Raw genomic sequence first — 13,343 nt, forward strand, 5'->3', positions numbered from 1 at the left:
TGTCACAATGCAAGTTTTTAGGGAGCGTGCAATTGGCATGCTGACTGCAGGAATGTCCACCAGAGCTGTTGACGGAGAATTGAATGTTCATTTTTACCATAAGCCGCCTCCGTTATTTTAGAGAATTTGGCAGTACATCTAAACGGCCTCACAACTGCAGACCACGTGTAACCATGCCAGCCCAGGACCTTCACATCCGGCTTCTTCACCTGCAGGAGAGACCAGCCATCCGAACAGCTGATGAAACTGAGGAGTATTTCTGTCTGTAATAAAACCCTTTTGTGGGGAAAAACTCATTCTGATTGTCTGAGCCTGGCTCCCCAGTGGGTGGGCCTATGCCCTCCCAGGCCCACCCATGGCTGTGCCCCTGCCCAGTCATGTGAAATCCATAGATTAGGGCCTAATGAATTTATTTAAATTGACAGATTTCCTTACATGAACTGTAACTCTGTAAAATTGTTGAAATTGTTACATGTTGCATTTATATATTTGTTTAGTATTCATTCACATAGGTCCTGATTCAGACTTAAGAAATCTATTCCTTTTTTTACTTGTTTTCATTGAAGCACTTCTCAGTAGTTGGTATTCAGACTTACCTTCTGCAGTGGGTTAAATGCGGGTGACACATTTGAGTTGAATACATTTGCTTGGACAACTGATTAGGTATCCCCCTTTCCCTTTCTTTTCCCAGGTGCATAATGATCTTTGCTGGTGCGGCTCCCTCTCGCGCTGTGAATAAATGTAATTCAACCACTGAAAACCCTCCTACTTGCTGTCGAGTTTTCATTCAATAAAGTTGAAAAAGCATGAAACATTGCTCAATATTTCCACAACTGTCCTTCACCAGAGGGTATAGTAGCATATGTAACAAATATGGGTTTCATGCTTTAAATATACAAACCAAAAAAACGATTATTTCATCCCTTTATTGAAATGTAAGGACACTGATCAAATAAGACATTTACAAAACAAAACAACTTAGAAGGTATTCTGCTCAGTTGCTAGGTAACTATATAGGTCAGAAGAACTTAGAAGGTATTCTGCTCAGTTGCTAGGTAACTATATAGGTCAGAAGAACTTAGAAGGTATTCTGCTCAGTTGCTAGGTAACTATATAGGTCAGAAGAACTTAGAAGGTATTCTGCTCAGTTGCTAGGTAACTATATAGGTCAGAACAACATGTAGATGATGAGTCTTTAACTGCATTTTAACAACAGTCCCAGTGTGTTTAAAAAGTAGGTTCCAATTTCTACATGATTTAGTTAGTCAAAGATGCAACGATACCATGGTGATGGTTGTAGTGTACTTCCTATAGAGAGGACATGGGTATCGGTCAGTAGTGGTGACTATGTGCAGGTAGGTGCAGTCAGTGACACCATGCGGAAACAGATTGAACAGGACAGGCCAGACACTAAGGTTTCAACATCTATGGTAAACTTTCCCAAACTTCACAGGTTTTCATGAAGTTGAAGATTATAAATGGGAGGATTCCTGGGATCAGGAGGGAATGAAAAGGGAGGGAATCATTCAACGGGGAATCCTCCAACCAGGATTTCTGGAAAACCTGGGACGTCTGGGAAAGTTACCAGAAATGTTTCAACCCAACCGGACACCAACTTCATTTCAATGCTGCGTTGTTGTTATTACTGCATATCTACGATGAGGAAACGGCATCATTCCAAACAAGGCACTTCCCATTATTCAGGTTCAGTCTATGAAATAATAAATAATCAATAATAAATAAACTTCCAGTTAAAATCCTTCTTTTTAACATTACTGGTTTTATAGGTAGTCGGTATATCAGCTGATTCCCTTTTGACAAAATATGGCATTACAGTAAGTAGTAGTCATTACAGTAAGTAGTAGTCATTACAGTAAGTAGTAGGCATTACAGTAAGTAGTAGGCATTACAGTAAGTAGTAGGCATTACAGTAAGTAGTAGTAGTCATTACAGTAAGTAGTAGGCATTACAGTAAGTAGTAGTCATTACAGTAAGTAAGTTGTAGTCATTACAGTAAGTAGTAGTCATTATAGTAAGTAGTAGTCATTACAGTAAGTAGTAGTTATTACAGTAAGTAGTAGTCATTACAGTAAGTAAGTAGTAGTCTTTACAGTAAGCAGTAGTCATTACAGTAAGTAAGTAGTCATTACAGTAAGTAAGTAGTAGTCATTACAGTAAGTAGTAGTCATTTAAATGTAAATGACAGATGCGATTGAGGAACTAAACTATTCTATGAGGTAACCTCTTGATCTCCCCCCCCCCCCTTCCCCCAAAGCGTTCTTCAGATAGTAACACACACATATAAGTCTCCTTCTCTCCTCTTCTTTACTCCACAGTAGTGACACAGAAACAGAGTGAGTGACCACCCTGGTTGGTGGGTAGGTGACATTTGGAATGACAGGCTGTGGGTGTGGTGCAGGGGTGCAGTCAGAAGGGATTTTATCATTTCATTTCAACAAAAACACAAAAAAGAAATGAGAACTTAAGGTTCCAGCTCAGCGACAAGTTTGGGGTCAGTCCCATTTCAATTCAGTCAATTCAGGAAGTCAATTGAAAAATTCAGTTCCAAATTCCAATCTTCCTGAACGTGTTTCAATGATGAAAATATGGAATTAGAATTGGAATTTCAGTTGACTTTCTGAATTGACTGAATTGAAATGGAATTGACCCCAATCCTACTCAGCGATGACAGTGATAGTACTGTACGTCCCAATGGCTTCTCCTGCAGCCAATCACTCACAGTATGTATGTTAATATATATATATATAGCTATCCATCATTAACTAGAGCTCCCCCATCCCTGGGTTTCAGCACCACTCCGGTTGAAAAGTTCAATTACTTATGTTATATAAACAAAAGTATCTATAGTCATTTATCATATAATTAGAGTTAGCTTTTGTAATCATGCAGCAGGTCTAACAGGCAAGGGGTTAAACTAAGGTGAAAGGTCAAGGGGCAAAGGTTAAGGGGACAAAAGTCAAGGCGGTGATGTCATGTGGCAAGGTGCGCTATAGAAGAACTTCCAGTACTGGCCATCAGTCCCACTCTGTCTGTCTGTCTGTCTGTGTGCCTAGCTCGCTGCTGTACAGAATTATATATTTACAGAAGACAGGGGGCGCTGTGCTGTGTGGAACACTAGCACTAACCCCTGCAGAAATAACAGTATTCAAAACACACCTATCTGTCACACCCATACAGGAGACAACCCCAGGATCAAGCCTAGACGTTATCAAAACACACCAGTACCGTCACACCCATACAGGAGACAACCCCAGGATCAAGCCTAGACGTTATCAAAACATACCAGTACCGTCACATAAGGTGATGGGGAAAGTGAAGGGAGGTTTATATAGTACTGTGCAGTAATGATTAAAAAAAGCACACCTTGCCACAGTGACTGAAGCACAGACGCTTGCAAGGTATTGTGGGAATGAACAGCCAGTTTTAATGACACTTTACAGAAAGATGCCTGTCTAAGCTTTTTGTGTTTTTTTTTTATGATGCCATATAAGGGGGGAGATATAAGTAAAGCAACTAGAAGTTAATAAATATATTTCACTTTAGTTTATTTTAGTTTTTTCGTTATACTTTTGTGATTTCTTTTTGAATGAAAATGCAGGCTTAAATTTTATAATCGTGATTCTTATAGTAAATACTTTATGTTTCCTTAATCATCCCATTCATATCATAATTTTTTTCTCTTTTAATCAGTTTTGTTCTTTTTTAGGTTTTCGATTGGTAGTGGTTGGTAGGTAGGTTGGTTGGGTTGTTTGGCCATTGTGTTTCACCTTCTGAAGAACATAGGGTTGCGCAGGCAGGCTGCTAGTCACCTGCAACAACCCAGGGGTCCTGCAGAGGTCTCCAGGCTGCTGTCGGTGTCTGAGGCCAGGGTCTGGTCGGTGGACATGGAGGAGATATCGTTGACGGAGGGGGAAGGGAGGCTCTCACCACTGCTGTTCACGGCTGCACCTGTGCTGAGGGAATAAACAGGCAGCCGGGATTACAATGAACTAACAGCCCCGCAGACACTAATACATAGACCCAGTCACAGTCAGCTACAACCATTACTGTGACACATACAACCCTTACTGTGTCATACACAATCAGTCACAACACAACCCAATAGCACACAAGGAACCGTATGTATATACAAATCACAGTGACACACCAGACATGAGAGAGGCAAGTTTAAGGCTGTCCGCTCTCTCCTCAGAGACAATAACAGAACAAGTTATTAAGGCTGGGGTCCACTGTCCTCTCTCTCCTCAGAGACAGTAACAGAACAAGTTAAGGCTGGGGTCCACTGTCCTCTCTCTCCTCAGAGACAGTAACAGAACAAGTTAAGGCTGGGCCACTGTCCTCTCTCTCCTCAGAGACAGTAACAGAACAAGTTAAGGCTGGGGTCCATTGTCGCTCTCTCCTCAGAGACAATAACAGAACAAGTTAAGGCTGGGGTCCACTGTCCTCTCTCCTCAGAGACAGTAACAGAACAAGTTAAGGCTGGGGTCCACTGTCCTCTCTCTCCTCAGAGACAGTAACAGAACAAGTTAAGGCTGGGGTCCACTGTCCTCTCTCTCCTCAGAGACAGTAACAGAACAAGTTAAGGCTGGGGTCCACTGTCCTCTCTCTCCTCAGAGACAGTAACAGAACAAGTTAAGGCTGGGGTCCACTGTCCTCTCTCTCCTCAGAGACAGTAACAGAACAAGTTAAGGCTGGGGTCCACTGTCCTCTCTCTCCTCAGAGACAGTAACAGAACAAGTTAAGGCTGGGGTCCACTGTCCTCTCTCTCCTCAGAGACAGTAACAGAACAAGTTAAGGCTGGGTTCCACTGTCCTCTCTCTCCTCAGAGACAGTAACAGAGCAAGTTAAGGCTGGGGTCCACTGTCCTCTCTCTCCTCAGAGACAGTAACAGAACAAGTTAAGGCTGGGGTCCACTGTCCTCTCTCTCCTCAGAGACAGTAACAGAACAAGTTAAGGCTGGGGTCCACTGTTCGCTCTCTCCTCAGAGACACTAATACTAAGATTCTATTTAAAGGTCCCTAAAAGACCTATTCATATTCTGTGTGTTCAGTAGCAGCATGTCAAAGTAAAAGAGATTAAACGTTTAATAAAAAGGGCAGAGGATGATAATCAGTTCTAAACTGGTCCAATTGAAAGGACTCTCTGGCTTCTTATTATAATATGCAGAAGTCAGAATGTCGTCCTTCATCTTTCCTTCAGAGGATTAGACAGGATTATTTCATTTCATAGCAAATGTCTCCATCTATCATTTTTCTCTTCCGTTTTCTGTCTTCTTTGGCTTTTTAGATTCAAATAAATCTGATTGAGTTGGTTCTGTTTTCCAAGATGGATTCTAGCCTATACCAGAGCCGGATATGGTAGACTAAAAGCATTTGCAGGAAACAAATAGATGAGGGAACATCTAGTTAAAGAGTAGAATAGAAAACTGAAGAGAACATTATTTAAGCAGGTAGAAAACAAAAGGTGTTCTGTTATTATGAAATACCCCCATAGAGAATAGTTTTATCCAGTGTTGACTTGGGCAGAAGCTAATCGGAGCCAAGGACCGGCACCTCAAACGTTCTACTGCTTGAGCTCCTGTTCCTCTTATAGAATATTATCTCAAAACTATTGTGGAGCTCCTGTACTAAATATAAACAGTACTGTGAAGCTCCTGCACCTAAAATAAAACACTATTGTGGAGCTCCTGCACCTAAATATAAACACTACTGTGGAGCTCCTGCACCTAAATATAAACATACTGTGGAGCTCCTGCACCTAAATATAAACACTACTGTGGAGCTCCTGTACCTAAATATAAACACTACTGTGGAGCTCCTGTACCTGATATAAAACACTATTGTGGAGCTCCTGCACCTAAATATAAACACAATTGTGTAGCTCCTGCACCTAAATATAAACACTACTGTGGAGCTCCTGCACCTAAATATAACACTACTGTGGAGCTCCTGTACCTGAATATAAACACTATTGTGGAGCTCCTGTACCTAAATATAAACACTACTGTGGAGCTCCTGCACCTAAATATAAACACTATTGTGTAGCTCCTGCACCTAAATATAAACACTACTGTGGAGCTCCTGCACCTAAATATAAACACTACTGTGGAGCTCCTGTACCTAAATATAAACAGTACTGTGGCGCTCCTGCACCTAAATATAAACACTATTGTGGAGCTCCTGCACACTATATAAAACACTATTGTGGAGCTCCTGCACCTAAATATAAACACTACTGTGGAGCTCCTGAACCTAAATATAAACAGTACTGTGGAGCTCCTGCACCTAAATATAAACACTACTGTGGAGCTCCTGTACCTAAATATAAACAGTACTGTGGAGCTCTGTACCTAAATATAAACACTACTGTGGAGCTCCTGTACCTAAATATAAAACAGTACCGGCCCCTATTTCAGTCTACTGGTTTTATCTAGATTTATACACTACATGGCCAAAAGTATGTAGACATCCCTTCAAATTAGTGGATTCGGCTATTTCAGCCACACCCATTGCTGACAGGTGAATGGCCATTGTTGGCAGTAGAATGGCCTTACTGAAGAGCTCAGTGACTTTCAACGTGACACCGTCATAGGATGCCACCTTTCTGCCCTGCTAGAGCTGCCTCGGTCAACTGTAAGTGCTGTTATTGTGAAGTGCAAACGTCTAGGACCAACAACGGCTCAGCCGCGAAGTGGTAGGCCACACAAGCTCACAGAACTGGATCGCCGAGTGCTGGCAGTCCGTCGGACGAATCTGGGTTTGGCGGATGCCAGGCGAACGCTACCTGCTCGAATGCATAGTGCCAACTGTAAAGTTTGGTGGAGGAGGAATAATGGCGTGGGGCTGTTTTTCATGGTTCGGGCCCCTTAGTTCCAGTGAAGGGAAATCTTAACGCTACAGCATACAATGACATTCTAGATGACCTGTGCCTTTCCTGTTTCAGCATGACAACGCCGCTGTGCACAAAAAGAGATCCATACAGAAATTGTTTGTCAAGATTGATGTGGAAGAACTTGAACAGATCTCTGACCTCAACCCCATCGAACACCTTTGGAATTAATTGGAATGCCGACTGCAAGCCAGGCCTAATCAGCCAACATCAGTATTTGTATTTGTAGTTATCATGGATCCCCATTAGTTCCTGCCAAAGCAGAAGCTACTCTTCCTGGGTTCCAGCAAAATTAAGGCAGTTTATACAATTTTAAAACATTACAATACATTCACAGTTTTCACAACACACTGTTTGCCCTCAGGCCCCTACTCCACCACTACCACATATCTACAGTACTAAATCCATGTGTATGTATAGTGGGTATGTTATTGTGTGTGTGTGTGTGTGTGTGTGTGTGTGTGTGTGTGTGTGTGTGTGTGTGTGTGTGTGTGTGTGTGTGTGTGTGTGTGTGTTGTGTGTGTTGTGTGTGGTGTGTGGTGTGTGTGTGTGTGGTGGTGTGTGTGTGTGGTGTGTGTGTGTGTGTGTGTGTGTGTGTGTGTGTGTGTGCATGTGTCTGTGCCAATGTTTGTGTTGCTTCACAGTCCCCGCTGTTCCATAAGGTGTTTTTTTATTCTGCTTTTTTACATCAAATTTTACTGCTTGCGTCAGTGCCCGACCTCACTAATGCTCTTGTGGCTGAATGGAAGCAATTCCCGCAGCAATGTTCCAACATCTAGTGGAAAGCCTTCCAGAAGATTGGAGGCTGTTATAGCAGCAAGGGGGGGCAACTCCACATTAATGGCCATGATTATAGAGTGAGATGTTCGTCGAGCAGGTGTCCACATACATTCTGCCATGTGCATCACTGCCTCACAATCCACAGTCACTAAGTCTGTAGTGTCACATAACGCATGTCCTTTACACGTACACTTTACATCTACTCGAGAGGAAACGATCCAGAGCATACCAAGACATCCACTGTGACACTATCCAAGACATCACTGTGAACTATACAAGCATCCATGTGACACTATCCAAGACATCCACTGTGCAGGCGGACCATACATCTCTTGTTTATCAGGGGGGGGGGGGGTTAAAAAAAGACAGTGGGAGACATTTCAGCTGACCACCAATAAAGAGAGAGGCTAAATCACAATTTATGGCTCAAACATGATTGTATCCAACCCCACAGTGTCAGGTTTACTCAGAGACAGAGCAGTAGGAGAAGGTATCCGGTGCCCACACAGTGGCAGGTTTACTCAGAGACGGAGCAGTAGGAGAAGGTATCCGGTGCTCACACAGCGGCAGGTTTACTCAGAGACGGAGCAGTAGGAGAAGGTATCCGGTGTTCACACAGTGGCAGGTTTACTCAGAGACAGAGCAGTAGAGGAAGGTATCCGGTGTTCACACAGTGGCAGGTTTAATCAGAGACAGAGCAGTAGGAGAAGGTATCCGGTGCCCCACAGTGGCAGGTTTACTCAGAGACAGAGCAGTAGGAAGGTATCCGGTGCCACACAGTGGCAGGTTTACTCAGAGACAGAGCAGTAGGAGAAGGTATCCGGTGTTCACACAGTGGCAGGTTTACTCAGAGACGAGCAGTAGGAGAAGGTATCCGGTGCCCACACAGTGGCAGGTTTACTCAGAGACAGAGCAGTAGGAGAAGGTATCCGGTGCCACACAGTGGCAGGTTTACTCAGAGACAGAGCAGTAGGAGAAGGTATCCGGTGCTCACACGCGGCAGGTTTACTCAGAGACGGAGCAGTAGGAGAAGGTATCCGGTGTTCACACAGTGGCAGGTTTACTCAGAGACGGAGCAGTAGGAGAAGGTATCCGGTGCCACACAGTGGCAGGTTTACTCAGAGACAGAGCAGTAGGAGAAGGTATCCGGTGCCACACGTGGCAGGTTTACTCGAGACAGAGCAGTAGGAGAAGGTATCCGGTGCCCACACAGCGGCAGGTTTACTCAGAGACGGAGCAGTAGGAGAAGGTATCCGGTGCTCACACAGCGGCAGGTTTACTCAGAGACGGAGCAGTAGGAGAAGGTATCCGGTGTTCACACAGTGGAGGTTTACTCAGAGACAGAGCAGTAGGAGAAGGTTCGGTGTTCACACAGTGCAGGTTACTCAGAGACAGAGCAGTAGGAGAAGGTATCCGGTGCCCACACAGTGGCAGGTTTACTCAGAGACAGAGCAGTAGGAGAGGTATCCGGTGTTCACACAGTGGCAGGTTTACTCAGAGACAGAGCAGTGGAGAAGGTATCCGGTGCCCAAAGTGGCAGGTTTACTCAGAGACGAGAGAGTAGGAAGGTATCCGGTGTTCACACAGTGGCAGGTTTACTCAGAGACGAGCAGTAGGAGAAGGTATCCGGTGCCCACAGCGGCAGGTTTACTCAGAGACAGAGCAGTAGGGAAGGTATCCGGTGTTCACACAGTGGCAGGTTTACTCAGAGACGAGCAATAGGAGAAGGTATCCGGTGCCCACACAGTGGCAGGTTTACTCAGAGACAGAGCAGTAGGAGAAGGTATCCGGTGCTCACACAGGGGAGTTTACTCAGAGACAGAGCAGTAGGAGAAGGTATCCGGTGCTCACACAGCGGCAGGTTTACTCAGAGAGGAGCAGTAGGAGAAGGTATCCGGTGCTCACACAGCGGCAGGTTTACTCAGAGGACGGAAGCGTAGGAGAAAGGTATCCGGTGCTCACACAGTGGCAGGTTTACTCAGAGACGGAGCAGTAGGAGAAGTATCGGTGCCACACAGTGGCAGGTTTACTCAGAGACGGAGCAGTAGGAGAAGGTATCCGGTGTCACACAGTGGCAGGATTACTCAGGACGGAGCAGTAGGAGAAGGTATCCGGTGCTCACACAGTGGCAGGTTTACTCAGAGACAGAGCAGTAGGAGAAGGTATCCGGGGTCCACACAGTGGCTTCTACATCAATGAAAGCTAACTGGTTATTCTTCATGGGAAAAATAAACATGTAAAACCATTCCAAGGTTTGAGAATCCTGTGTCAAACATGACACATCATCTTTGTAAAAATTCTAAGCAATTCTGGATATCTATAAAAAAAAACATATTTTGGGGACGGGGGAAATTCTGAAATAATCTAAGATTACCTAAATGCTTTAATCTACATATATCCTCCCATATAGAAATGCTGCCAAAGAACAGTAACCAACACGTAAAACACATTGTATTTGCATCCATCCACAACCAGTATAGTAGATTGTTCACTGTGCCACCCAAGCGGTCTTCTATTTCTCCTGACTCTAACCTGGGTCTGTGTAGAATGACAGGTGGTCTTTCACTAAACCCTAAAGTTGGTTCTGCCTCCTGGCTGGCTATGTGATCTATGAAAGCCCTGAGCCAAGTACTGCTGAATGGCAGTGCACCAGAGCCTGGTACTGCTAATGCTGTGAAATACTGCCGTCTGGGACTCTTCAGCACTGCGTCTGTTCTCTGCTCGCCTCAGCACTAGGGCTACCCATCTGCTTAATTGCAGGGAGAGAGAGGGATGGCCAGAGGGAAGGAGAGCGAGGTAGAGGGAGGGAGGGAGGGAGGGAAAGAGTGGGACAGAGAGACAGACGGAGGGGGAGGGAGACAGTGACATTATCGCACTGCGGATTAAACCACTTCCAGGCCACTGTCCCCTTAACAGAGCCCTAACAAGGAAGTCTGTAGACAATGAGCAATCCCCAAATACAACTTCCATAGTGAGACTTTGTACAGTATAAAAATGCTCTCTGCCACAAAACAGCTGAGGAGAACGACCGAGGCAAGTTGTTTTCCTCTCAGCAGCACTAGACTGGACTGACGCCATAATGTTACCAATTCTGTGCCATCATGACTCCACACCGCCCTCAAGTGGCCATTCAATGGAATTGACACTACACTTTTTACAGAACAAATTTATAGGGCTGAACATATTAATCAATAGGACATCTTAGAAGGCCAGCTCAGAACGAGAGGAATTCTAGTGTTTCTCTGGAAGAGCAAGGACCAAAGACCCCAGCTTTAATTCATGATATGTTACAGTACAGATGTGAAAGTACACTCTAATTAATAAACACTGAGTGTACAAAACATTAGGAACACCTGCTCTTTCCATGACAGACTGACCAGGTGCAAACTATAATCCCTTATTGATGTCACCTGTTAAATCCACTTCAATCAGTGTAGATGAAGGGGAGGAGGCATGGATTGTATGTGTGCCATTCAGAGGGTGAATAGGCAAGACAAAATATTTAAGTCCCTTTGAACGGGGTATGGTAGTAGGTGCCAGACGCACCGGTTTGTGTCAAGAACTGCAAAGCTGCTGGGTTTTCCCACACTCAACAGTTTTCTATGCGTATCAAGAATGGTCCACCACCCAAAGGACATCCAGCTAACTTGACACTGTTGGAAACTGTTGTAAGCGTTGGCGTCAACATGGGCCAACATCCCTGTGGAACACTTTGGACACCTTGTAGAGTCCATGCCCTGATGAATTGAGGCTGTTCTGAGAGAAAAGGTTTGTTTGGGGGGTGACACCCAATAACAGAAAGTTGTTAGTAATATTTTGGACACTCAGTGTGTGTATATATATATATAGCCTATATTACCTTTTCCATAGAGTAGGTGGACAGCAACCTTTTTAATCAATGCACATGAATCACTTACTCCATACAGATATTACTTTTCAAATGCCTAATTGCGTACATTAACACCATTCAAATACAGATTTATCAATGTACATACACAAAACACATAGGGTTGGTCAAAAAATACCAAATCTACAGTTTAAATCGATACTTTTACATACAGATATAATTACTCATGTACAAATCATACACTACATGTCTCGGGAAAAACAAGATGAGAGACAAAAACGTGAATGGCGGTCAACGTACGGATGAATTTCTCTGTTACAAAGAAATGTCCAGTGAGTGATTATATTTATAATTCAACTTACAGAGGAACTTAGGTTATGCACTGAGAGTACCTGAGGTAGAGGGCTGTCCCTTCACCACCCCGTTCTTCGTCCTCTCCTCAAAGTTCATCACCTCTTTGTAGATTAGTTCTGGAAAGTGAGATCGAGAGAGAGAGATAGAGAGAGAGCGAGCGAGAGAGCGAGAGAGCGAGGGAGGAAAAGTTGTGGAGAAAAAAATCTTTCAAATAGCAGTAGAGAAATCTATTCTCCTCTGCTCTACTAGTCCATTCTATGAGTCTAATTACCATGGCAACAAATAAACTGGAAAAGTTATAATACTAACTCAAATAGAAAATGAATGAGTAGACTGTATTGTTGGACAGCTTCAGACCCCGCGTTTACACAGGCAGCCCAATTCTGATATTATTTTCACTAATTTGTCTTTTGACCAATCAGATCAGCTCTGAAAAAAAAGCTGATGTAAAAAGATCTGATGTGATTGGTCAAAAGACCAATTAGTGGAAAAAATATTAGAATTGGGCTGCCTAAATGCAGCCAATTAACTTCTCATATAGAGGCCTCCTTAGCAATATAATTACAACATATTTACAGTTGAAGTCGGAAGTTTACATACACCTTAGCCAAATACATTTAAACTCAGTTTTTCACAATTCCTGACAATTAATCCTACTGTAGTACAAATTCCCTGTCTTAGGTCAGTTAGGATCACCACTTTATTTTAAGAATGTGAAATGTCAGAATAATAGTAGAGAGAATGATTTATTTAGCCAAACAGTTCACTATTTTTGTTTCAACCAGAGGACATTTCACCAAGAAAGTGCACGATCCCTTATGTCCCCATGTGCCAGTTGCAACCGTAGTACTGGCTATTATTTATATCGGTGATTTATGAAAGCAGCAGGCCCTATCTTCCTGCCTGCAGCGGCACCTCCTCAGGTTATGTCGATATTGAGGCGACTCGTCTTACAATAGTGGCACCTATAAGCATACTTTGCTACTCTGTTCTTCTTCAGCATCTTTCCACAGAGGTCCTTTGCTGTTGTTCTGCGGGATTGATTTGCACTTTCGCACAACAAGTACGTTCATCTCTAGGGAGCAGATTTGGCATCTCCTTTCGCTGAGCCGGGGTTATTGACAGTGACTGCATCTGCCGATCCCATGGTGTTCATACGTTGCGTACAATTCTTTGTACAGATGAGCAACGTGGTACCTTCCAGCGCCGTGTTGGAAATTTGCCCCAAGGGCCATGCAACCAGACTTGTGGAGGCTCTCAATATTTTTCTGGGTCTTGGCCCTGATTTCGTTCTGATTCTTCACCATGATGTCTTCAAGCAAAGACGGGCACTGAGTTTGCCAAAGGCTAAGGCCCTTGAGATACATCCCCAGGCTACACCTCCAATTGACTCAAATGCATGTCAGATTAGCCTATTAGAGCCTTCTAAAGCCGTGACATCAGTGGTTCTGGC

General features: G+C 43.8%; 1 protein-coding gene across 9 annotated transcripts in view; it reads right to left on the minus strand.

Annotated features, from left to right (window-relative positions):
• Positions 1–911: 911 nt before the first annotated feature.
• Positions 912–13,343, minus strand: part of mapk10 (mitogen-activated protein kinase 10) — a 165,041-nt gene continuing 152,609 nt past the window's right edge. For 6 of the 9 annotated variants that reach the window (XM_024012642.3, XM_024012640.3, XM_024012641.3 and 3 more), the window contains 2 exons: positions 11,929–12,006; positions 912–3,969 (listed from right to left, as the gene is read on the minus strand). In XM_024012642.3, coding sequence (XP_023868410.1) covers positions 3,827–3,969; positions 11,929–12,006 — 221 coding nt within the window. In that variant the 3' untranslated portion in view covers positions 912–3,826. Of the gene's footprint in view, positions 3,975–11,898; positions 12,007–13,343 lie in introns of all 9 variants that reach the window. The other 3 variants (XM_024012646.2, XM_024012645.2, XM_024012647.2) reach the window with 3 other exon arrangements.

This window comes from Salvelinus sp. IW2-2015, linkage group LG20, assembly GCF_002910315.2.
Source record: "Salvelinus sp. IW2-2015 linkage group LG20, ASM291031v2, whole genome shotgun sequence".
Lineage (NCBI taxonomy): Eukaryota > Metazoa > Chordata > Actinopteri > Salmoniformes > Salmonidae > Salvelinus > Salvelinus sp. IW2-2015.